This window comes from Eptatretus burgeri, chromosome 9 (assembly GCF_056783735.1).
Source record: "Eptatretus burgeri isolate ZD-2024b chromosome 9, Ebu_testis_v1, whole genome shotgun sequence".
Classification (NCBI taxonomy): domain Eukaryota; kingdom Metazoa; phylum Chordata; class Myxini; order Myxiniformes; family Myxinidae; genus Eptatretus; species Eptatretus burgeri.
In genome coordinates this window covers 3833378-3861173 of record NC_140969.1, presented here as the reverse complement: position 1 = coordinate 3861173, position 27796 = coordinate 3833378, and the positions used below count along the sequence as shown (strand labels likewise).

Below are 27796 nucleotides of genomic sequence, written 5' to 3'. Positions count from 1 at the left end.
CATTTATGTGAAGCCGGCTACATTTCACACTAGCCATGCTTGACATTCCATTTCCATTCAAACAGGGTGTTCTTGAAGTAGCCCTAATTGAAGAAATAATAATAAATGACCGTTTTTACAGCCATTTTTCCCTGCTGTACTGGGGTTTGGCTTTTTCTTGAGGCAATGTTTTATGGCCGGATGCCCTTCCTGACGCGAACCCTGGTCGCCTCTTACGACACACAGGGATATGGTACACCTATTCTAACCGGGGCATACACCGGGACCAGTACACTGGCACTCATTTCGCCGACCTCGGAAGGATGACAGGCTGAGTCAACCCCTTGGTGTTAATTCAGCAGCCAACGGGGCTTGAACTCAGAACCCTGGGATCCCAAGCCACCATCCTAACCACTAAGCCAACACCAGGCTAGCCCTAAATGAAGAATGAATCTAATAGCCTAGCCATCTAGTTAGTGCCTTAGGCATTACAAGAACAGGTAGGGATCCTCTTCAAGTTTTATCAAACAGAAATATGAATGAAAATGAAAGTGAAAGTGACAGTAAATGAATCCATGGCCAGACATGCTTGACATCATATACACCCACAGATGCACAGGTTGTGGGCCTAGAGCGAGTGATGAGTGCATCTACTGCTATGCTGTTGATTAGACTGCTGTCTGTACTAAATATGAAGCCAGAGCGGGAGCCAGGGCAAGCACCAGCTATCTTTGCAGTACAGGGGGGGGAGGGGGGGACTTTTCATGATCAGAACATGCATGCCTGGAGCTTAGTCAGGTTTTTGTTTCTCTCCCCAGGCAACTATGGAACCTATTGCAAGCCTCAAGCGACAGCGTGAGGATGTGACGTTTGAACATTGTATCATATGCCAGGAAAGCAGTCGGGCTAAAGACACGGTTTTCAACCAGAAAAAAAGGCATTGCTTCCATCAGAAAGGCGACTGAGCTCCAATGCAATCTGAGGCACTGTGAATTTCGGCCAGCTGTGGACAGGCTTTCATCGCTCTTCGCAGAGCCTCAAGACAGTATCCCCAAACTTAAATGGCACAAACTATGTTACACAGCATACACACGTAAGGGGAAAATAAATGCTAAGCGAGAAAAGGAGCAATCAAAAGATCCAGCAAAAGCGCAAGCTAATAAAAGAAAGGGTGTTTCAGTTGTAGGACGCCGGTTTTTACGCAGTAGTGCTACTAAGGTGGACTGGACTTTGTGTATGTTCTGCCAAAAAATCGATAGGAAGCAGAAGACAAGTCGTGTCACAACCTTCGACGTGAGTGACGACATCATAGCAAAAGCTCAATTTGTACATGAGATTGTGGGGGAAAAATTTATATAAATGTATTTTAAATTGTAACAAATGGAGTTTCAGAAATGTAACTTTTATGCTGCAAATTGAATTGGCTGTCATTTCTGGCCAAAAGACTTTTGCCCTAAATGATAAGAAATGTGTTGTTCTGGAGCAGAGTGACCAAGCTGATAAACGAACCTTTGCTTAGAAAATGTACGAAGTGACTTTTTGTCTAAAGGACACGTCTACAGTCTGGGTGAATATCCCCCAACCTCTCTCTCATGGAAGTATAAAATGTTTTGAAAGACACATTTTCTGGTTACGAGCACGTGAGGAAGTATAGTTTCTCAGTGGCTCGTACTCCTTGGAACTGACCAAGTACCAAGATAGAATAAAACTCTCTGATGTAATGTAGAAGTGAATTGAATCGGGTTGGTCTAACTGTTAACTAAAATAAGAATAAATGAAATAGAACCAAATAATATTGCAATCAAATGGGGATTCTTAAGTTCATTGTACAAAGGTGAGAAGTGTATGGTGTATAATTAGGAAATAAATTGTTTCACAAGGAAGGACTTGTGTGGACATCAGTTTCGATAGGGTTTTTTGTAAGGTTTTATAATCAAATCGGACAAACGTTAAACTCTGTCTGAAGTCAAATAGGATTCCACAATCGACTAGTTAGAATCCTTCAGGAGGACAACGATCACAACAAAGTGGGTTTAAAAAATCCACATCAGTTGGCGCCGAGACTCGGATTCGAACCAACGTTGGTGCGGTGCTCGTGACCGGAGGTGCTTATTCTGCCGGAGGCAGTGCCTGGAGGAACGACAAATGCTTGAGCGAAGGTAAGGGAGAGCGCTCTCAGCAGGTAACGCATTTTGAACAAAGAAAAGTTCATTGTCAGATAATTTTATTGAGAGAAAGAAGAGGATCCGGCGGAGGGAGTCCGTTTTAAAGTAAATAATAAGTACTGTAGTTGTTTTAGAAAAGTGCTGGAGAAGAAGAGGAGTCAGATGACAAGAAGAGGCTCGTTGAGGAGCCAGACGCGTAATTAAATGGGCATGATGAAGCGACATGCCACATGTTTGCATTGATACGGACCGGCTGTGAGAGAGACGCCGAGGACACGGCTGAGACGCCGAGATAGGGTTAAAATAAATAAATATTATAAGCTACCTGTTTGTAAGAGTTTTAAGAGTTACTTTTTGTTCATTGAACTCACTGGAAGTTTGTTGGCAGTGAGGTTGTTATATTATATTGTGTGGAGGTTTTACGGATTTGTGAATGCAATGATTTGCACGAAACGTTTTGTAGAGTGCAGGAGACGATTAACCAGCTGGGAGCGTGGTTGGTGATTTGCACGTGTTACTGAGAGTAAAAATGAAACTTGTGCGAGTCCAATATTCACTGCAATGAAACGTGTTCTCTTGGGATTTTGATGATATTTTAACTCGTGCTGAGTTGAGCTGTGGGTCTGTTTGAAATGGCATGTTATACATTCTTTGCGTTGTATTTCCACGCGAAGGTCGCACACTACACTGTGTGAGACCCCCTCCACTCGATCTGTGGGGGGTGGCATATCGTTACACTGAGTCTTTGTTCGAGCCTTTGCTTTAGGTGTGAAATTCGATTCATATGCAGATTCAAGAGGATGAGATAGAAATGTGATTGGTATTTGTCACGTGATCACACGCGAGTCTATGAGATGCAATGCTGTCTAGTGTATGTGTTGAAGCCATGACAGAGTAATGCTAAACTGTGGGTTTTGCCTGTCAGAGTTTTTTTTCCTTTTTCTTCCCACTGGATGTGGAGAGAACTTCCTGTTCCTCGTTCCTTGGTGTTTGTGGCGCACCCTCTCGACTGAATCTGTTTAAAGTGAAGTCCATTTAGGAAAAAGTGTTGAAGTTTTATTTTACAACCATCGGGATTTTGAATAAATTGTGAAATAACAATTGTGAATGTGGAGATACTGTATGTGATTTAAATGTAGAAACGTGATTTGGAATGATTTTAATGATTTGATGATGTTTAGCAAGTGGGGCAATTCACAGATAATAGATGATTCCCTCGGATGGACGTTGAAATATTGTTTTATTCGTCTGCGAATGTTGAGGTTACCTGAACTTGTGCTGGGAAGGCAATGGCAAACAACCCAGTGTAACCATTTTATCGATTCAGTCAAGGTAAATTCATGATTTAATTGGATAGATGCTGAAGATTAAATTTTTCATTTATGGATTTTAAAAGGAAGTATTTTATTGTTTTGACCAAAAGTTGTTTAAGAGAGTTTGGATGTTTATTAGTCTGAAGTTTAAGATGCTTTTCTAAGACTGGGATAAAGATTGTGGAGGGTGAAGCTGCATGTGTAGACAGAGTGTTTGAGCTGCAATTTAAATGATATTTGACAAGTGATTTGACAATTTTTGAACAACTGTTTAAAATGATTTATTTGTTTTGATAAAGGAAAATGGATTCGTAATTGAGAAGGTCAGAGGAAGTGATAGATGGTTTGTGTATGTGAATTGGAAAAATGGCAGCATGTTTGGTGTTTTGGTGAGAGAGAAGTGGACAGATGGAGAAATGTCAGAGATTTAAAATGTCGATGGAAATAGCAAATGAGATGGATGTTTTGAGTATACGTACAACTGGGATTTCTGTATATTTTAACATGTTGTTTTGGGAAATAACAAGGAAAGGGATTAAAATATTGATATGACATATAATGCAAGTTAAATGCTTCCATAAGAATCTTTGTTAGTCTTGCAGAACTACATGTGCCCATGACATTTATTGATTGGTGTTTAATTGATGCTTTGTTTGTTTCGGAGTGTTGAAAGCAGTCTTTGAAGCAATGTACGATTTCATCTAAATGAACTTTGGAATGAAATTCCACACAAAGATTGGACGATGGGAGAACCCAGATTTGGGTGATTGAGTATTCAACACATGATTATCCCTCCCCTTCCTGAGGAGATAAGATGGAGCAATGTGGGAAAAGAAAGAAAAAACCCACTGAGGAGAAGGTTGAGTAAAGTCTTAACGTCGGCGTTGTGTGGTGCCTGCATGGAGGAATGTTCTCAGCCACACTCTCGATTGCCGCTCTGCAAATACATTGTGAACTTGCTGTGGTTACTTCAATGTACGACAGGCCTGCAATTCCACACTGCGCTCCTTCAACCCAGTGTCTGGCCCAAACTTGTACTTGCCCACATCTACCTTCTCCTCAGCTCAAGGAGTGCTTCGATTGTGTTTTCCATTGGGTGCCGCTCTATCCACACCCTGACCTGTTTATCTTCTGACTTCGGGTAGCATGTTTCCAATGTGTGACACATGCTGATGAACAGGCCATAAATTAAATGGAAACACACTCATTTTCTGATATGAGCACTCACTGCCATTGTTGATTGAACTTGAATAATGGAAATCTTTTCTCCTTCAGGAATGGGACATGGTAATCATGTGTAAGAAAAATTATTCAAATTTTCTTTAAAAAAAAAACGGGGGAGTGTGGGGGAAAAATTTATATTAATGTATTTTAAATTGTAACAAATTGAGTTTCAGAAATGTAACTTTTATGCTGCAAATTGAATTGGCTGTCATTTCTGGCCAAAAGACTTTTGCCCTAAATGATAAGAAATGTGTTGTTCTGGAGCAGAGTGACCGAGCTGATAAATGAACCTTTGCTTAGAAAATGTACGAAGTGGCTTTTGTCTAAAGGACACGTCTCCAGTCTGGGTGAATATCCCCCAACCTCTCTCTCATGGAAGTATAAAATGTTTTGAAAGACACATTTTCTGGGTACGAGCACGTGAGGAAGTATAGTTTCTCAGTGGCTCGTACTCCTTGGAACTGAACAAGTACCAAGATAGAATAAAACTCTCTGATGTAATGTAGAAGTGAATTGAATCGGGTTGGTCTAACTGTTAACTAAAATAAGAATAAATGAAATAGAACCAAATAATATTGCAATCAAATGGGGATTCTTAAGTTCATTGTACAAAGGTGAGAAGTGTATGGTGTATAATTAGGAAATAAATTGTTTCACAAGGAAGGACTTGTGTGGACATCAGTTTCGATAGGGTTTTTTGTAGGATTTTATAATCAAATCGGACAAACGTTAAACTCTGTCTGAAGTCAAATAGGATTCCACAATCGACTAGTTAGAATCCTTCAGGAGGACAACGATCACAACAAAGTGGGTTTAAAAAATCCACATCAAGATCTTAGTCTGAACTGCAGCTGAGAATGATTTGATCTCTGCTGAAGCATGTTATCATGCTAACTGCCTTAAAAAGTTCTATAGGGATGTAAAAAGGGCAGAAGCCGTGAGCAAAGCAGCTGACATGGCCATATCATGGTTGTGTCAAGAACTGCATCACTCTGCTGAGAAAGGACACGTGTTTGAACTGTCAGCAGTATTCGAGAGGTACAAAGAACTAACCAGTGAGTGCGACTGCACGATTCCTGCATCGTATGTTAGTAGACTGGGCACTTTCAAAGAAACCTGGTCAAGGTACATTGGGGACACATGAATTTCTTGTGCCAATAAATGTAGCTATTTCAGAAAGGCAAACTCTGCTTCTTCCCAGACAGTTCAGTCACATACCCCTTTCAGAAATGGTGTGGTCAGAACAGTGCAGAAAATATTCCCGTATTTAGACAACAGGATGATGATTTTCTGTCTTTAGTGCATGTTGCTCTTAAACTCTGCAGTGATATCATGTCACATCCTGCATTCCAGGACTGTGATGTCAGTGAAGAAGCAGAGTTGGCAAGCATACCGCCATCTGTACACATGTTTGTCAATATCTTGCTTGGTGGCCAAAGTGGTGTTGATGCTGAGTTTGATGAATGTGAAACGTCTGAAATTAGTTGGGTGAAGAAAACAAGGGTCCTTGGCATTGCGCAAGATATGGTCTATGGTGTTTGTGGAGCCAAGAAAGCACCGCCTACACATGTTGGAATGGGTATGACACTGCACCAATCAACTCAGTCAAAGAAAATGGTTGAACTATTCCATAATGCTGGGCACATAATCAGCTACAACTGGGTTCTAAGGTATGACACATCAATGGCTGAAAACACTCTGAAAGCGCTTGATCCACAAACTGGGGCGGTGGTACCTAGCAACCTGGTCTCTGGAAGATTTGTGTATTTTTCCGGTGACAATATTGATATCAATGACTCAACCCGAGATGGCAAGAATACATTTCACGCTACACAGTTTGCTGCCTGGCAGAGGGGGCCACCTGCTGAAAGTGGCTTAGAGACATCAAACCATCCAATACATCAACTTTGGATATCCCACCTTCAGTTGAAAAGATTCATGAGGTGTTTATCAACAAGGACACCCTCATTCCTGATTTCGATGGGGTTGAAATAGGATGGTTTCTGAGGGAGAAAGATACTCCCAGTGTTCTACAAGACAGTGTAGATTGGGACATGGCATTCTTAACATCTCGGCAAGGAGAGGACGAAAAAGGTTCCTGGACCACGTTCAATCAGTAGCACAGCACAAGGTCAGAGATAGCCAAAACTACCATTGGATATATGCCAATCATACTAGCCCCAGTTCATGAACTTTCAACTTTGAACACCATGGTACGAAGGGCATTACATGTCGCAAGGGCTCTAGGAAACCGCTACGCTGTGATCAAAGTTGATCAGGCATTGTACCCCCAACTGATGGAGCTGAAATGGTCAGTGTCCGACTTCAGAGATACCCTAATTCCAAGATTAGGTGGGTTACATATCACTATGAACTTTTTGAAAGCGATAGGGCAACACACAGAAGATTCTGGAATACTTGAACTGTGGGTTGAAAGTGGTTTACTTGGACAAAATTCGGCTGAGAAGGCTAAAGATGGAAAATCATATGCAAAGTCAATGAGGGCGCACAAATTAACTTGGCAAGCGCAGTGGCAAATCTTGATCCCGCAATTCAAAACTGACCTCCATAAACAAGATCCCAAAACTTGCCAAACCCTGGAGGATGCACTAGCCAGCAAAGACTTCGATAGCTTACTTGACATTGTGGGTTCTGAGACCTTTCGGCAGCACCTTACAGTCTTCGTTGAAAATCGACAGAGTGATCCAAACTTCAAGTTTTGGTGGGATTACTTGAGGATAGTAACTGTATTGCTCGCTTTCGTTCGGGCACAGAGAGCAGGGTTGTGGACACTACATTTAGAATCGTTCCGAGAAATGCTGCCATTATTCTTCTGATACGATCACGTGAATTATGCAAGATGGGGCTGTGTTTACCTGTCACAGATGCATCAGCTCCCACCAGAAGTGGAGGAAGAGTTCCGCCTTGGTAACTTTGTTGTGAAAGGATCGGACCAAAGTTTCAACCAAGTCGATCCGGATCATAGCCTGGAATGGCTCAATGGAATTGGGAAAAAGAGTGGTGGAATCATTGGAATAACCAAAACCAATTCAGCCCTGGCAAGATGGACGCTCTCATACAACCACAGGACGTGCATTTCAATGCAGACGTATGAAATGATGAACGTTGGAGTGGACACTGGGTACACCCCTAATGAAGCCACCTCTTCCCGCACTAAACGTGACAACTCCGATGAGGAACGAATCCTTCAAACTCTCTTGCGATTCAAAGTATTTGCTGAAGAATCGACTGGTCAACCAAACAAGCTCCTTAACTGCGCAACAAAAAATGTTGCGACTTCTGAAATAGAAGAGTCGCTGCTGAATGCTGAAACGCTTGGGCAACAGAAGTTGGAGAGTTTTGTCAAAGAGAGACTTGTGTCATCCACCAACTTGTTCCGTTCTGCACTTCAAAAAGAGATGGCTCCAACCTTTGCAACACTCTACGATGTTGCTACAAAGACGCAAAGTGGGAAGACAGAAAGCACAAAAGCAGACAGAAACTTCTTGCAGAGACTAATTGCAGCCTACAGAGCTGGAAGACCGGTAGACCTGGCGAGAATACGGAACCATGAGTTAATGAACGTGCCAATTAGCATTGCTGGAACGTCTGGTGAACTTCGATCTGGCATTAAAGCCAATTTATTTGACATTCTTATCCAAAGTGTAACCTGCCCCAAAGAAATCTCTAATGATGAGCCTTCTTGCTTCATCATTGATGGACAAGCTGCAGTCATGTAACTTGGAAAGCCAAGCAAGGCAAATACCTTTGGTTACTATGCAGATGAATTTGTGAAGTTCATTTTCCGGCAAGACCAGGCTTACAGCCGAATTGACGTTACTTTCGATCGGTACAGAGATATTTCCATCAAAGTTGGAACAAGGACGAAACGTACAAAGAAGTCAAGGCCAGTTCGGCGTCTGATTAGATAGGGACGTACCACTCCCCAACAAATGGCTGGACTTTCTTGCATCAACTGAAAACAAGACAAAGCTTGCTCAGTTCCTGTCAAATGCTCTCATAGCGGCGGCACCCCCTGAAAAAAGTGGTTATTGTTGGTGGAGGTTTTGCTTCTGAAACAGAAGTCCAGAGTTCAGACCCTGCAATGGACACAACATTGCGAGAGAGCAATCATGAGGAGGCGGATTCTAGAAGGATTCTACACTGCCTTCAAACAGATGCACAGAAAATTGTGGTCATAGCTCGTGACACAGATGTCTTGGTGTTGTTGGTCACCAACTTCGGTAGAATGTCTTGCACGAGGCTTTGGATGAAAGCGGGAACAATGAAGAAACCGAAGTATGTTCCTGTGCATGACATAAGGAGGGAACTTGGACTTGCCGATCATGTCTATGAGATACTACCTGCATTTCACAGTGTAACAGGATGCGACACGGTGTCCTTTTTCTCACGACACTCAAAGAGAACAGAGTGGGATATCTTCCTTGAACACAACAGTCTTCTCAAAGATCTTGGCAAGTTTCCGACGCCCTCAAAACAGGTCACAGAAGATGCTGAAAAGTTCATTTGCCACATCTATAAGGCACCATCTGAGAACTGTAATCAAGCCCGGATTAAGCTTTTCAGCAAATGTCATGCAACGGAGACCCTCCCTCCATCTAGTGACGCTGCAAAATTCCACATAGAACGAGCAAACTACCAAGGTTTCATTTGGAGAGAAGCTCATAACCCAAGGCCATCCCTGCCACCACCAAAAGAATGTGGAGGGAGACTCGTGGATGGTAAATTGTCACCGGTTCTTAAAACTTTGCGTCCAATTCCAAAGGGATGCAGAGAACTTGTGCAGTGTGGTTGCACAAAAGGTTGCAGTACTAATAGTTGCTCTTGTCGGAAGTGGGGGAGCCAGTTGTGCACTGATGCATGCAAGTGCAATGTCGCAGAAATATCATGTCGAAACAGGGCGAAGTAAAGTAGACATTAGCAGGTCGGGGTTGGGGGTGGGGGTGGGGGTGGAGTGGGTGGAGGGTGTCGGGTCACAGGGAACAAGCTCTTCTCCTTGCCCCCAATTGGTCAGACAGATTGCAGTAGGATATGATTGAGAGATAAGAACACATGATTGATTGTCAGAACAGTTGTTTGCGTCATAAGTTTACTTTGCACCTGGTGACCTTAAACCTTAATTAGGAGGCTAATTAGTCAAATTGTGAAATTCAAAATTGATAATAATCTTGCTAAAGGCCCAGTCACACCTTGACGTTTTAGCCAGCGATGGCAACGTATTAAAATGTATGTAAAACGCTGGCTTACGTTGAACTTTTGATGTTTTTTTTTTAAAGATTCGGACGTATTCATAGCGACTTGGTCTTATGTATAACGCATTGGTAATGGACACAGAACGTTTCGTTGTGTTATAGATAACTTATACCAACGAATGCTGAACCTGTTGTCGGCTTTGGATTAAACTCGACACAACCGATGCCCAACGATAGTCTAACTTAGGCAGAGCGCGTTGCACGCATCGCCGACGATGTCGTGACGTAGCCTATTAAAAGGCTGACGCACAACGATTCGAATCATAACTGCCGTAGAAATGGAAGTGACAACATCGCGGTCACACCTTGGCGATCTTGCCAGCGTATGCCGACCTAAGAAAAATGTGTCTAAAACGTTGGGGCACGTCAAATACGGTATGAGTAAGTTTGGTATACGTGAGTAGAACGCTAAAGTACGCTATCATACGTCGTAGTAAGTAGAGTATGTCAAGAAATTTTAAACATGTTCAAAATTTTACGACGTACTCGGCGTATGACACACGTTCCGCATGCGATGGGGATAAGTTTTACACACGATATGTGGACGCTTGCACACGTCCACAAAGGCTACTTATAAGCTACTCATAAGTCGAAACACGTCGCGGTAATGTCTTTTTTACGCGAAACTTATTTCTAACTTATGTTTGACGTGCTTTGAACCAATTCTTTACGTAGTCCCAACACACATCGACGTATGTAGACGTATTCCAATGACGTCTTCCGGTCGACAAAAAAAAATAAATGAACGTGTTTCTAGCTTACAAGTGCCATATAAAGACGTGTTCCCAGCGGTTTTGGGAATTGGTATATAAAAATGCTGCTCATAAAAGGGGAACCCAACAGTGTTTTTGACTCCTTTTTGAGTCGATGTTCATGTCAGCAGTAACAGTATCAGTATCAGTATCAGTATCAGTATTAGTATTAGTATTAGTGGTAGTTTGTTCATGTTGGCAGTAGTAGGTGAGTGTGAGGGGGAGGGTGTGGGTTATGATGGATCGTCCTTGCGTCCGCGTGTCCACGGGTAGGAGACATCTTTTCACCATTGTTCGAAGTTCTTCGCGGTTAATTTTTTATGGGGCTTTTTCAACAATGAGCTATAGCTTGTTTTTACGATTTAGGTCTATTCATAACGGGTTGGACAAATGCACAATGAACTAATAATGTGCATAGAGCGCTTTGATTACTTATAGATACGATATACCAACGAATAATTATCGTGCAGCCGGCGTTCACAAACTATGCCCAACGATAGCCTAACTTATCCATATCGTGCGGCAGTTTATCTTTGCCGGTGACGTAGGGTTTGCTATTCATTGGCTGCCACTCAACGATTTAAATGGCTGCATCTCCACTATTGAAAGTAGACGCTTGCGCTCAACAATTGGATTTTTTTACACTCAACGACTTTTAAACGGTACCACTCAGCTATTTTCATTGTTTACAATGAACGATTTAAATTGCTGTCACTCGCCTTTGTTTTTTGACGCTGGCGCTCGGAAATTTTAATCGTTTCTATTGAGCGTGCTAAATCGCTCAAACCCCACTATTGAAAGTAGACGCTTGCGCTCAACAATTGGATTTTTTTTACACTCAACGACTTTTAAACGGTACCACTCAGCTATTTTCATTGTTTACAATGAACGATTTAAATTGCTGTCACTCGCCTTTGTTTTTTGACGCTGGGGTTTTGAAATTTGAAGCGTTTCTTCTGAACGTGTTAAAACGCTCAAACTCGACTATTTTAAATAGACGCTGCCGATGGACAATTGGAATCATAGCCAAGCTAGACATCGAAGTGTGAACATCCTCGTCATGCCGAAGAAAAGTTTGAAGAATGCTGCAAATAAGTGTCCTGGCCGTGGCCGTGGACGCTGAAGCAAGGACGATCCATTATACCGACGTCTTTCAGCCTATGAGTAACTTAAAAGTAACGTCTGTCGATGTGTGGCAACGATCGTGTAACGTGCCAACAACACGTTAATCATAGGTTAGAAATAAGTTTCGGGTACGCTAAACATTACCTCGGCATGTCTCAACTTATGATTAACTTACAAGTAGCATGTATTGACGTCTGTCAACGATCGCAGACCGTGCATACAACTTGTGGCCAGCGTAGCGGAACGTGTGAGTCATACGCCGGCATACGTCGTGAAATTTCAAGCATGAAAAAATTTGAGGACAACCAAAAAGTACAACGTTTAAAGCCAGCGTACAACGACGTATGGCAGTGTTTTTCAGCGTGCTCTCAATGTTATCAAAACTTACCCATAACGTATTCAACGTGTGCCAGCGTTTTAGAAAAAAAATTCAAAAATCGGCATACGTTGGCTAAAACGTCAAGGTGTGACCGGGCCTTTAGGAATTACGTATGGATAGGGGTCAGTCAAACCATTTCACTTGTGGCATTTAATCATATAAATGAAAGTGAAATGAAACAGTATGTCAAAAAACTAAAAGTTGCTCTCGTACGGAGATATAAACAAAATAGCATTATTTTTCCTTCACATTTTCCTTTTTTTCTCACATTTTGAAAACCTGTATGAACCCTACTATACAAAATATTGTAAAATAAGTTACATATCTGGATAGAGGATGTCAAATAAAACACTTTTTGAAAAATTTTAAAGTTTGCACTCATTGACCTTTGACCTTAATTAGTGACCTTATTAGGTATTTTTGGGCTCGGCAAACAAGAGATTCGTGTTGAGCGTGAAAAACTACCCCACAAAAAGTGGTTTGCCTGCTTTTCCTCAAAAATGCTTCTTGAATTCACATTTCCCAGAAATATAACCAGTCTACAGGTGGAGGACAACTAACTTGGTGTGTGATTCTGAATGTGATTGGTTACACCTGAGATAATTTACAATTGCTACTATTTTGGGTGGTGGACACTTATCCAACCAAGATATTCTTGTTTTGTATTTCTAATTAATTTTCGGAAGTTTGTAGAATTTGTTTCTCACTTGGAAGTTGTGGGTCACGATGTGTAAATGGGTGTGTTAAAAAAAGTCTCGGTGAAAAAACAGTAAATGTGTAAATAAAGGTGAAAAAAGTACAGAGCGTCGGTGCCACCGAAGCAGTCTCCTCGGCTATTGGGCACAATCCTGGATGGGGTGTGTGGGGGAAAAATTTATATTAATGTATTTTAAATTGTAACAAATGGAGTTTCAGAAATGTAACTTTTATGCTGCAAATTGAATTGGCTGTCATTTCTGGCCAAAAGACTTTTGCCCTAAATGATAAGAAATGTGTTGTTCTGGAGCAGAGTGACCGAGCTGATAAATGAACCTTAGCTTAGAAAATGTACGAAGTGGCTTTTTGTCTAAAAGACACGTCTAGTCTGGGTGAATATCCCCCAACCTCTCTCTCATGGAAGTATAAAATGTTTTGAAAGGCACATTGTTCTCAGTGCAAGCATGTGAGGAAGTATAGTTTCTCAGTGGCTTGTACTCCTTGGAACTGACCAAGTACCAAGTTAGAATAAAACTCTCTGATGTAATGTAGAAGTGAATTGAATCGGGTTGGTCTAACTGTTAACTAAAGTAAGAATAAATGAAATAGAACCAAATAATATTGCAATCAAATGGGGATTCTTAAGTTCATTGTACATGGGTGAGAAGTGTATGGTGTATAATTAGAAAATAAATTGTTTCACAAGGAAGGACTTGTGTGGACATCAGTTTTATCAGTGTCGATCGGGTTTTTGTAGGATTTTATAATCAAATCGGACAAACGTTAAACTCTGTCTGAAGTCAAATAGGATTCCACAATCGGCCAGTTAGAATCCTTCAGGAGGACAACGATCACAACAAGGTGGGTTTTAAAAAATCCACATCAGGTGTCACTCTGACACAAGATACTCAAATGGCTTGAATGGCTTCGCGTCTGACCAGATACATTCAAACCGGTTATTATAACTAATTCCCTAGAAAGGAACCCTACCCTCACTCTTCTACTCCCCCTCCCTCCCTCTACTCCAGCTCTCTTCTCTCCCCACTCACTACTCACCCCCTCATTATCCGATATCTGAAATCAGATATCGAATTATGCACGTAACCCAGGGTGTTCTTTTTTGCCTACAAGAGCTGTCAGTTGCCTATACACCGCCCAAATAAAGGTATACGTCAGAAGAACAAGTTGCATCCTGGGAACAAGATTGCCTGAAGGGTGGGTGCGGGTACTCCACTGGTGTTTATAAATATGTCAAGCACATAAAAAAAGGTTTTATTTTTGATTTGAACGATAATTATTTTCATAGTTGTTTTGTTTCCCTTTCAAGGGGTTCGCAGGTTGATGATCTGGGTCGCATTGCTATCCGCCCCACCCCCCCCCAACCGTCTGTTTACATTGTTTTGTGATTCTTTACTCTCCATTTAGCATCATAAAACTGACGAGAAATATAGTGACATGGCCTCCCTCGACCAGCAATAACCAACCGAAAGGGGTGACTTGCTGCCATTCGTTACTCTTGAAAAGGGTCATCCCCTTGCCAGCTTACCACCATACCAATAGCTTGCAAAGCTTGGTGTTGGCTTAGCGGTGATGGTGGCTGGCTTGGGATCTTAGGGTCCTGAGTTTGCCACTAAATTAACACCAGATGGGGTTGACTCAGCCTGTCATCCTTCCGAGGTCCAGTAAAATGAGGTCCAGAGGTAAAATGAGTACCTGTGGACTAGTTTAGGGGCACAGCATCAGCGGCATAGTCACACCCCAACAAAATGATAGCTACCCGGCAGCCAAGCTGCCATACACAAGAAGAAGATGAAATGTCTTGCAAAGAGGTCATCCACCAAAAATTGTTAAGGTGCTGTTGCCGATACCTACCAAATACCTGCAACCTTGGACAGGTGCGCCTTTGATCATCCTTTACGACATGGAAAATACAACCACCAGTTTTCAACTCATTCTGTCCAGCAATTCAGGAGTACAAAGAAGTCAAACACACAAACGATCGAACAAACAAACAAACACACAAAGGATGAAATAAACAAATACACAGACACTTATAAAATTATATATAGTTTGATAGTTTTAAAAATGAAATAAAAACCAACGCTAAAAATAAAAAAAGTCATTGTGAAGATGACTTTATGAGATCCATGAAGAGATGAAAGAGTAATTATTAGGGACAGCACCACGGACCCAAACGAACAAGACACTGTGGAAAAATGAATGGGAAACTGCCATGTTACAACCACAGAAAAAGATAACAGTGCACAGTCGGTGACAAAATGGTTGCAGCAGCTGGATTATAAAGAAGCGTGGGAAAAACTTGGCGAGCTTGGATGTCTGAGAAATAGGGGCAGAGGATGATGAACCATGCCTTCAAACTCACTGCTTAGAACTACTGCAAATTTGGATCAAGCCATCAATTTACATTTTTGCTGAAGCAAGCCTTTAATTTGGGAATGAATGGGAGCATCAGATTTGTCATAACTACAGTCTTGTATAAAAGTGTGGTTCATCCTCTCCTCTAAATATACAAATATGCCTACACAACATAATATATACATACACATATACATCCAAGAGGGGGGGGGTACAGATGCATCTGAGGGTACGTGCTGCATGTGGAGGCATATGTGCCTCTGCTGGCCCACCTTCGCTGATCGTATCGAGGTTGAAGAGCCGAAACGGGATAAGGCTGAGAACTTTGACCGAAGACCCAGTCAGCAAGGCACACATGTGGCCCAGCTTTTTTTTGAAATTGCGTATATATATATATATATATATATATATATATATATATATATATATATATATATATATATATATATATATATATATATATATATATATATATATATTGTCATATGTCATGCGGTTTGGCAGCCATATTAGGATGAAAACAGATCCTTTAAAAACCTTTTTCTCTGAAACTGTTTCAGCAATCGATGTGAAACTTATCACATTATATGCACCAAGGGTAGTTCCGGCACCATGAACAAATTACAAGTTACTGACACTAACTACTGCTGGGAGAGAGATGGCAAATCGCCAGGTATAACCATTGCCAAGAAACTGCTTCAACAGCACAGACACTCTGTAATAGGGTATGGTGTATCAGAATCAGTCAGGATCACAATACACATATGCACACAAAGACACACACAAACGCACTCATTCTCCAATCGCCTAATCTCAGATAATAATCAATTTGCACCAGGTCACTGTGATTTGGATATGCTGCTTCGACTTTCCCAACAATGGATGGAGGCCCTCAGTGTCAGACATGAAATCAGGACCGTCACTCTGGATGTATTTTGAGCATTGAATACAATCTGGCACCCTGCCTTAGTCTCCAATCTCTCTGGCTGTGGCATCACAAGCCAAATCCACACATGGATAACTGACATACTCCACTCTTGTAGCAATATGTGGCTCTGAACAGAATCATTTTCATCTCCTCTCTCTCTGTCAAACCTGGAGTGCTGTAAGGATGTGTTCTGGGCCCCATCCTATTCCTAAACTTCATCAACAATCTGTCTGAAAATCCACTTTATATACTTGCTGATGACTCCACCCTCTGCCATGACATCCCTCATTATTCAGGCAGGCTGCAGCCATTCCCTCTCTTCAGACCTTGATGGAATCATGAGCTGGTCCTACACTTGGAAAATGTCTTTGAATCCTGACAAATCCCACATAACACTCTCACTGCGTCTCTCCAAAAGAATCATCTGGCAAACCCTCCCATATACTTTCTTCACAAACTTCTTGAAAAAGTTCAATCACTCAAACTTTTGGGCCTCACTATCAGCCATGATCTTTCTTGGGTAAATCACACTTCTAAGTTGGCCTCCAAAGCTAGTCATTGGGCATCCTTGTTCATGCAAAGTCCTTCTTTGAGACACCTGAACTCGTATCCACCTACAAGGTCTTCCATCTGCAGCTTGATGGAGTACTGCTCTCCCCTTGAGGCTGGTGCCTCTGCCTCGCATCTTGCTCAGCTTGACAGCATGGAAATGAAGGCCTTCAAGATCATTGGCATCTCCCATGATGAGGCTCAATTTAAGGACCTATCACTTTCCCATCGCAAACAGGTTGGTAGTCTCTTTAAATTCTACCACCTCATTTCTGGTCTTGCACCCTCTGCTCTTTCCATGCTCTGTTCTCCCACCTCCCCCTCCCCCAGCTTTCTGCAGTCCACCAGTAACCCCTTTCTGGTGACACTCCGAAAATGCAGAAACCTGCTCACCTCCACTCATTCATTCCTCTTCTTTCTGCCTGCGGAACCAACATCCTCAGCCTTTTCAATCTTATACTTCGCTGCAGAGTTTCAAGTCATCCATTACCATTGCAGATCATTCACTCACCTCTTGTTCAGCCCCCCCTCCAAGTTCACCTCTTTTCAAGTGTCCAGGTTTTCCTTCCTGAGAGTTTGTGGTTGTATCCATCTTGTTCACCCCTTGTGTCCTCCCCTAGCTTTCATTCTTCCCCACATCCCTTATTTCTCCAAGTTTCCCTCTATTTTGTCCCTCATCCCTGCTGTTGGTGTGTTTCCCTCCCCCTTTCCCCTCTCTTTATACTGTTGCTTTTATTATGTTACATCCTAATCCTTCTATGTTGTAGCTCCTCCACAAGCCTCGACATTGTATACAAATTTTTTATCATTATTAAATGAATATTAATGTATTTTTCACAATTCTCTAAGAATCAAGTAAAGGCCTCCAACAATTAAAAAATAAAAATAAAAAGATGATACAAGTTACCTTATCTATTGTGACTTTAGAAACCCGGCAGAGAAACACCTCACTCAGTTTTGGCAGGATCTCGTGGAAATGCCAAGTTGCACTCACTCCAAGCACTCAATGGAAACTCGAACTTTGATTTCCTTTTGCAAGAGCAATCAACTAATAGGTTCTTGATGAACCCTCGCATCGAATGCCATGAATGTTAATGTAAAGGAGAACCTCTTTGGTTGAGTATGTTGATGGGCAGAACACAAAGCTGAAGCTCATGGTAATACTGCAATCCATGCAAGTGTCAAACAACTATCAAAAGAGCAAGAGGGAATGCCACATTGAAATTGGTGCAAAAAGGTAATAGCAGCGAACTCACGGTTCTTCTTGTACATGAGAATCTCGATCGAGTTGCTTTCGCAGCTCTCGAAGGCTTGTTTAACCCTCTCGATGGTGTCCTTGTCCGTAAGCTCCCCGTACATGAAGCTTCCAGGGAAAGGGAGGTGAAAGACGTCAAATACAAGTCACCGCTGCATAACAAAGAGCACACACAGGTAAGTTTAACAAGAGGAAAACCCAAACGGTCATCAACAATCTCTGTTCTAATACAGCGGAGTGACATTATAAAGGAACACTCATTGTAATGAATTTGGTTCTTATGAATGGCAGTTTTGATGGAAAAAACAATCCAATTTTAAGGAATAAATTTCAACTTGACATTAAAAAAAAAAGTTAAATGAACCTTTTTCTTTAATAATAATAAAAAAAGAATCAAAACTGTAACTGCATTGCAGGGAAATTAAGTTAAACTCTCTATTTTGACAAGTTGGTTAAGTGATAATGGGATCGAAGTGAGACTGCAGGTAAAATTTCACAAGTTGAAATGTGGATATTCTTTTATCTTTGGATTCCACTGTCCTGTACTAATGTACTTAAATACTTCTTCTATATAGTCTTTCATTCAACAATTTCTTAGGCAGGACTTAACAGTACAATCATAGATGTCCAACTGAGTGTCCAAGAAATTGTAATGTCAGGGTGCCGGCGATTGCTCGTCTACTCTTCACGAAGGACACTGTGGGATCTTTAACATCCACAAACTAATGTCAACAGACAAGACACACAGTTTAACCGTCATGCAAGGGATGGCACACACATCGATGCCTCGCCTTGCCTGTCAAATGCCCGGATGATAGTTTATAGCTAGGACAGGATTCAAACTCAAGCTGGACAGCTCAGAGGCAAGTGTGCAAACTCTCCAGGCTATCCTGACAGCTCTATAACTTCATTCATTGAAGTAAATAATGTAATATTAAGTTACCAGTTAAGATTGTTATTCAGTTTTGCAGTTCCAGTTCCCCAAGTCAATTGCCATGCATTATATTTTTATTCCAGAGGCGTATGATCAGAAATGCTACGGGAGTGTGATAAAACATTGCCTAAACAAAAATGACGCATCCATTATGGTTTGTAAATGAGCGAAATGTGCATTGGTGATTCAAATTAAGCAAATCAGAAATTGTTGGCATAAAGAACTAGAGCGAAGTCGATGGCACGCCATCGCAAATCCCCAAGCTTTCCAGCTAAAGCAAAGTTCAAAGATGGCAAAAAGTTCCACCAGGAATGACCCAATATCAAAGTTTGAGTTAAAATTTATTTTCCCATTTTGACCCATCACAAGTCCCCACCCCCTGGGGCATGAACCCAGAGTCAAATCGCAAAAAAATTGTGACATATTTCATGTTTCCCCCAACGTAGATTTCATATACAAAGTTTTATTGAAAAATGTTTTTAAAATATGCCCGTAATTTCAATTTTGGGGGGTATTTGACCTTTTGACCCCACCCCAGGGTGCGGGGTCAAAAATGACACCGCTCTCGCACCTTCATGCCATTTGATGATCATAACTGCCAAGTTTAGTGAATTTCTGCACAACCGTTTAGGAGGAGATAGTATGATGGACGGACGGACAGATGGAGCCGATGACAATGTCCCTCCGTTTTTTTTTCCAAAAAACATGGGGATAAGAAGCTTCTCTTCTTCACAGTTATTTTAAGTGTCGTGGGGGCGCTTGGTTTATATCCATCACATGTGGGGGAAACAAAACAGGGCAGTTAACCATTCAGAGCCTCGCCAAGGTTTGTGAAACGTCCCATTTTATACAGCAACTCAATTATTGTGGCCCCTTATAGATTATTTTTTTAAACATTTTTTTATAATTCAGCATTTGTATTTTTCATGCTAAATGTAAAATCCTGCTTTATTGCGGCAGAACGTTGCATGCTTGTGATCATTTTTAAAAATGACCAAGTCAGGAGATTACAATAGATCGCGGTGAGGACAAACACACCCTCAGGAATGGGCATGGTTACCTCGGACATCATCCACAATCAAGATGTGAAATCAACTTATAATGAAATTATATACAAAGCTATTGTGGTTAAATTAGAAATCTTTGTCAAAGGAGTGCTAATCGAGCCCATAGACCTTGCAGCACATTTTGACCACGGGTTTGACGAGATAGCTCGAAATGTGATGAAGGCTGTCCAATCGTGCTAGTCGTGCCTGAGGTCGCCAGGGAGTGCCAGTCGAGCCGGTAGACCTTGCAGCACATTTTGACCATGGGTTCAACTAGGGAGCTCAAACTGCGATGAAGGCTGTCCAAGCGTGCTGGTCGAGCCAATGGTCTGATGTACGCTGCAAGGTCTGAGAGAAAAACTGTGAATGGCATCTTGAAACACAATTTGTTGTGGCCAAAGATGCCCAACAGAATGTGTGCATTCTTCACCTGTTATGGTTAAATCAGACAACTTTGTTCCAATTTCATGCTCGCAAAAATGAAACCTTCAGAGTATTATCAGGGTATATATATAAACATTAGATATGACTGAATGGTCTACATTAAAGCAGATCTGTGTGTGCATTCACGAACGCACTCAATAACACATACAGACATATTACAATAGCCTTTAGGGTAATACAGACATATTACAATAGCCTTCAAGAATAAGCGAGGAGGCTAACAATGGACAAATAAGCAGTATATGGGATTTGAATCCCAGAAACAGGAGCTAAATGCTCAGATGGGAACATTAACATTGGTTGTTTGATCAGTAATGCATAGGACTTGGCAGTCATATCACAACTTACATTATACTTGCTTGACAGTAAACATTGAGGTTCCACTGTGAAATTGTATCATTTGGTTAAACAAGTCACAAATCCCAAGTTTTTGAGGCACTGGATTTTTTTTTTTTAATATAAAAAGTCAAGGCTCGTCGATGAGCTACAACAAAGAACAGATCAGGATGTAACAGAACAAATGGAACAGCAGAAAATTAACAAAGTAAATGAGGCGAACAGGATAGCTCAGAGGGAAGGGCATACTCGCATTTGAGATATCTATTCTGGGATTGACTCCCAAACCAACCTCCATCACAGAGATTTGCAAGCAGGGCATCAATAAGTACATCGTTTTTCAAAGGGAACACTATGTGGGCCGTCCCATCTGCCAGCATTCTGAAGTGGACGGTAGAGATTCCAAGATGTTCGGATGCAATCGTCTGCCGCTACCCAGGACTAATTACAAAAATTTATGCCCTATCCGACCGACAGACTGCATTTATCATCATGTCCCTGCCAAATATCAATTCACCAAATGAAACAGTAAGTTTCATGACAACCCCATTCTAGATCCTTCAATGTTTCGACTACATCAGCCATTGTGGCGAACAAACTGTATGAAGATGTTTTATGGTGGGGGAAAGCTCTCTTGCTCTTCCTGAAACATTGCATTTGATCTCATGAATAGTGAAGCATCATTCTCAAGAAAATCCATCACTGTGCTAACACGACCATTCAGACCATTCAGATAGCAAACATGTATCATTACTGTTTAGGGTATTTGTGAAACTGTACCTGCGATTCATTTCCAGAATGTAACACATTCTTCCAGCACCAAACACATACCTTGACCACAACGATCTCCAAAACTAAACTCTACCGAGAAAGGGTAATTTGCCAAATTTGAGATATATGCAATGGGAGCAAGTACACCACAACCAGAACATCAATCAGGTTTGAAGACCACAATAGCACGAGAAAAGTTCTAAACCTGACAAGGGGTTGAATTATGAAATGGTGCGTATTGACAAGTATTAGCCTCACACATCTCAAGATGTTTTGATGCAAAAATTATTTCGAATAATTAACCTTCTATTCAATTAAAATTTTTGTGACGAGTAAATCTGACTTGGAGAAAATTAATTGTTATAAATACTCAGCTGTGATCAAATATACACTCTAGAGAATGCATAATAATATGTGTATGCCATTGGGGGAGAGTGCCCCCTTCATAATCCACAGTCAAGTGCTGGGTTGCATCCATCAAAGGCAGGAAGTGTTGAAGTTGACCCCAATTCTGGTTGACCATTCAATGGAGTAAACCAAGGAACCATTGGCTTAGTTGAGAACATTGCAATGGATGATTGTCAAATGACAGTCTGTTACCTTGCTGCAGAAATTGGGATCACTCGGGATTTGGCTGAAAGGATTCTCAATTAACTTCTTTACCTCGACAAGGTCCCTGCCCAATAGATGGCAAGAACTATAGATCCCAAGTAATGAGTTGCCAGGATGAAAGTTTCAAATAACCTTTTTGGAGTGGTTCAAAGATAATCCTCAGTTTCCAAGCATGTTGGGCACTCAAGAGAAACGTGACTTTTTGGAAATCTCACTTTAATCCAGAAGCCAAAAGGTGAATTGTCGTGATGGAAGCTTGTTGAACTCAATCCCCAAATAGGTTCAAGGTGTGGGCATCAATTGGGAAGATTATGATCAGCTCTTCCTTAGTTGTTGACTGTATGTTACTGGTGAAATGTATACAGCATCATCAAAAGATGAACAGATAGTACAATGCAGGATTCTTGGAAAAGTTGAGAAAATCCATCAGGTGAGGGATGTGAAAACCACCAAAAAGGAGTTCTGCGTCTCACACCTCCAGTCGGCAAGGCTTCTGCATGGGATTGTAGATTTGAATTGCTTCCCTTATTGCTTTAGCTTCAAATTCTGACTCCTTTAGACTTTTCCTCGTTTCCAAATTCGAAATACTACATCTCTTGCACAAAGCCCATGGGCCAGATTATGCCGTCAAGGATGTTTCAGAGTTTCTCAACTCATTGGTTAAAACAATCTGCTGCAGAGGACTAAAGTTGTGAGAAAAGGTGGCGAAGACTGTTTCAAAGAAAAGGAGACGGGGTAATAAAATAACTGTTGTCGCGAGACTCGGAGTGAAATAAGTCTTTGTCCTGGTGAGGCTGAGGATGTCTATCAAGCCCTTCATATTGCTGGAGTTGTGGGAAAAAAAAAATTCAATCCCAAAACATACACAAGCATCAAGGGTTGTGACACAATTAATGATAATATGTAATGGTTTCTACTTTTTCCCCAAGCAATGTACTTACATTTCATGAAAGGTCAGCATATAATTTAGGAGTTATTAGCCCCCATTGGACTTGGTCCAAAACGGGGGCTGATGGACCGGGTCTCGTCCATCCGTGCATCAATGAGTCCATCTGTCTGCAAGCATATCTCAGATATGTATGTGCCAATTTTGTTCAAACTTGACACAAAAACAACACATGATGATTGATGTACATAAACACATCATGTTGTTTCGAGCTTCCATCAAAGATGACCGACTGGTGGCCATTTTAGTTGTAAGAAAACCCGATGTTGAATACATCCTTAACCATTTCTTGGACATGCATTTACCGATCTTGTTCATTAATTAACTCTGCCATTGAAAGTGCAAGGAGGTTACGTTTTGGCTCAGGTTTGTTTATCTGTGAGCACGATATCCAAAACGTTATGGATGGATTCAGACGAAACTTGGTGGGCAAGGTTGGTGTGTTACAAGAATGTTTTTTAAAAAAAAATTTGTAGACATTGTCAAGGCTCATATGAGAGCTATCACAAAACGCACAGCAAGGGGGGCATGAGACAAGAGACGTGGGAGAGGGAAGGGCAAAACCGTGTGGAAGAGACATTAGGAGATCCGTGGAAGGGAGAGGGATGGGGTGGGGAACATGGGGAATACAGGATGGACATTACAGGGACTTTCTGGAAGGAGAGCAGGGAATTTGAAGGGGGTGGGTTTGGGGTGGATTAACGGGGGTAGAAAAGATCGAAGATTTCGATGGGGGATGATAAGACGTGGTAGTGAACAACTGTTTTGAAGGCCTGGAGGGAAGGATGCGATTGAACAGAATGAGGGAGTGTATTCCAAAGCTGGGAAAAAAGAGGAATGAAAGAGTGAAGGTGAGCAGTGATTCATGGCTTTGGTAGTTTTACCAGAAGGGGGTTGTTGGTGGACCTTGAGCACCCTGCGGAAATATGGTGGGGACAAATCGCAGACAGAGCAGGGGGGCGAGACCGGAGAGGAGACGGTAGAAGACAGAAAGACCACTGACCTGCCTGTGGTGAGAGAGTGAGAGGCCCAAAGACTCGGCCTCATCACGGGAGATGCCAATGATGCCTTGGTTTCCACAACGTGAAGCCGAGAGAGGTGTGAGGCAGGAGCACCACCGCGGAGGGGAGAGCAGTACTCCATCAGGCTGCGGACGAAAGCTTTGTATGTGGTCAGGAGCTCAGGTTGGCCGAGGAAGGAATTTGCACGATGGAGGATTCCCAGTCGGCGGCTGGCTTTGGAGGCCAGGTTGGAAATTGATTCAATGTTTGTGAAGATCCAGATATGAGATTTTTTTTCAATTCTCAAAGTGATTCTTCACGATTGAGTGATGAAGCCAAAATCGATATATACCATGATATTTCCAAAGATTTTGGACGGGTGATGACAAAACTTGGTGGAAGAGTTGGTGAGGTGACAAGAACAAGCCAATTACATTTTGGTTAAGGTCCAGATCCCGATCTGGCCCATCAGTGGGAAATAAAACGTAAAGTGTTTCACCTGGCGGGAGGTATGTGCTCCCGTGAGTGCTGCTCTCGTAATATAACAACAGTAAAATGTCAAAAGATGTCGTGATGGTAATCCATAAGAGGATTGTGGTGTTGTATTGTGGCATCGTAATGTGGTGTCATTCCTACCTACTTTGGTTGTTCTTTGATTTCATCCCTCTATGTTTTCACATTGTTTTTTTAAAATGTTTCTTTTCTTGTTATAATGTAAGATGAGAACCCTTTTGGGAGGTGTTCATCGTGTCTCATGACCAATATGCCCACCAAGATTTAAAGTGCACGTGAAGACTGCCTTTTCAGCACGGAAAATACAATGCACTAAAAGTTTCAAATTAATCTTTGGTAGTGGAGCGGTAAACCTCAGGGCCATTCGACAGCAAAGGCAAAACCTGCGCTCTTGAAAGTGATACTTTGAAAAAACATTTTAAGATGTTTCAACTTTATAACTGGCGTTAACATATGCTTGGTCTATTTAAACCAGCATTAAACAGGCCAAGCATATGGTGTTATTTTTGTTAAATAATGAAATTTAAGTCAAGGATAGTGAAATATGCCTGGTGTTGGCTTAATGGTTAGTGTGGTGGGCTTGGGATCCTAGGATCCCGAGTTCAAATCCCACTCGGGTGTTGAATTAATACCAGGTGGGGTTGACTCTGCCTGTCATCCTTCCGAGGTCGGCAAAATGAGTGCCAGCTTGCTGGTATCCTGTGTCAGAGTGGCAACCTGTCCAGGATTGTGTCCAATAGCCAAGGAGATTGCTTAGGGAGCACCAGCGCTCTGCTCAGAGTATGATCCCAATGGATGGATCGTGAAATTGCAAGGTGTCCTGTGATACATATATAATGTATTTGTGTGGGCATGTGTGATATATTGACACATACATATTGTCGTGTCCACGCCGGTTAAGGCCCGGTCACACCTTGACGTTTTAGCCAGCGAAGGCAACGTATTAAAATGTATGTAAAACGCTGGCTTACGTTGAACTTTTGATGTTTTTTTTTAAAGATTCGGATGTATTCATAGCGACTTGGTCTTATGTATAACGCATTGGTAACGGACACAGAACGTTTCGTTGTGTTATAGATAACTTATACCAACAAATGCTGAACCTGTTGTCGGCCTACACAACCGATGCCCAACGATAGTCTAACTTAGGCATAGCGCGTTGCACGCATCGCCGACGATGTCGTGACGTAGCCTATTAAAAGGCTGACGCACAATGATTCGAATCATAACTGCCGTAGAAATGGAAGTGTCAACATCGCGGTCACACCTTGGCGATCTTGCCAGCGTATGCCGACAGAAGAAAAATGTGTCTAAAACGTTGGGGCACGTCAAATACGGTATGAGTAAGTTTGGTATACGTGAGTACAACGCTAAAGTACGCTATCATACGTCGTAGTAAGTAGAGTATGTCAAGAAATTTTAAACATGTTCAAAATTTTACGACGTACTCGGCGTATGACACACGTTCCGCATGCGATGGGGATAAGTTTTACACACGATATGCGGACACTTACACACGTCCACAAAGGCTACTTATTAGCTACTCATAAGTCGAAACACGTCGCGGTAATGTCTTTTTTACGCGAAACTTATTTCTAACTTATGTTTGACGTGCTTTGAACCAATTCTTTACGTAGTCCCAACACACATCGACGTATGTAGACGTATTCCAATGACGTCTTCCGGTCGACAAAAAAAAAATTAATGTGTTTCTAGCTTACAACTGCCATATAAAGACGTGTTCCCAGCGGTTTTGGGAATTGGTATATAAAAATGCTGCTCATAAAAAGGGAACCCAACAGTGTTTTCGAGTCCTTTTTGAGTCGATGTCCATGTCAGCAGTAACAGTATCAGTATCAGTATCAGTATTAGTATTAGTTTGTTCATGTTGGCAGTCGTAGGTGAGTGTGAGGGGGAGGGTGTGGGTTATGATGGATCGTCCTTGCGTTTAACGATTTAACGATTTAAATGGCTGCATCTCCACTATTGAAAGTAGACGCTTGCGCTCAACAATTGGATTTTTTTTACACTCAACGACTTTTAAACGGTACCACTCAGCTATTTTCATTGTTTGCAATGAACGATTTAAATTGCTGTCACTCGCCTTTGTTTTTTGACGCTGGGGTTTGGAAATTTGAAGCGTTTCTTTTGAACGTGTTAAAACGTTCAAACTCGACTATTTTAAATAGACGCTGCCGATGGACAATTGGAATCATAGCCAAGCTAGACATCGAAGTGTGAACATCCTCGTCATGCCGAAGAAAAGTTTGAGGAATGCTGCAAATAAGTGTCCTGGCCGTAGCCGTGGGCGGTGACGCAAGGACGATCCATTATACCGACGTCTTTCAGCCTATGAGTAACTTAAAAGTAACGTCTGTCGATGTGTGGCAACGATCGCGTAACGTGCCAACAACACGTTAATCATAGGTTACAAATAAGTTTCGGTTACACTAAACATTACCTCGGCGTGTCTCAACTTATGATTAACTTACAAGTAGCATGTGTTGACGTCTGTCAACGATCGCAGACCGTGCATACAACTTGTGGCCAGCGTAGCGGAACGTATGAGTTATACGCCGGCATACGTCGTGAAATTTCAAGCATGAAAAAATTTGAGGACAACCAAAAAGTACAACGTTTAAAGCCAACGTACAACGACGTATGGCAGTGTTTTTCAGCGTGCTCTCAATGTTATCAAAACTTACCCATAACGTATTCAACGTGTGCCAGCATTTTAGAAAAAAAATTCAAAAATCAGCATACGTTGGCTAAAACGTCAAGGTGTGACCGGGCCTTTAACACCGTCCCACTCCGGACCCAGTTGTCGTGTGTGGGGCGGTCAACACCAGCCTGAATGGATTGCCAAAGGGTTTTCTCCCTTGTCGGCTTACAGCCGAGATTCTTAACAACAATGGCGTGCACAGGAATAAAGCAGCTCGGCGCTTCACCAGGGCGGAAACACAAGGGTTTATACTCGAACCCACGACGAATAGACAGACACAAGCAAATTTAATAAATAATGGTTTCATGAACATAAATCAAATATTTATAATGGAAATAAATCAACGTGTGATATTGAAAACGTGAGGAAAACTAAAGATAATTTTGAGATGTCTCCACACAGACTCAGATACAGACAAGGGGAAAGATAAAATAAAATAAAATCCTTCCTTTTATTC

At 41.8% G+C, this 27796-nt stretch overlaps 1 protein-coding gene and 1 pseudogene across 3 annotated transcripts in view; one reads left to right on the top strand and one right to left on the bottom strand.

Annotated features, from left to right (window-relative positions):
* The window catches only part of KCNH1 (potassium voltage-gated channel subfamily H member 1), a 559936-nt gene that overhangs the window by 452298 nt on the left and 79842 nt on the right, over positions 1–27796 (bottom strand). For all 3 annotated transcript variants that reach the window (XM_085893962.1, XM_085893960.1, XM_085893961.1), the window contains one exon: positions 18016–18122. In XM_085893962.1, coding sequence (XP_085750088.1) covers positions 18016–18122 — 107 coding nt within the window. The remainder of the gene's footprint in view (positions 1–18015; positions 18123–27796) is intronic.
* On the top strand, positions 403–9611 carry LOC147019451 (uncharacterized; annotated as a pseudogene).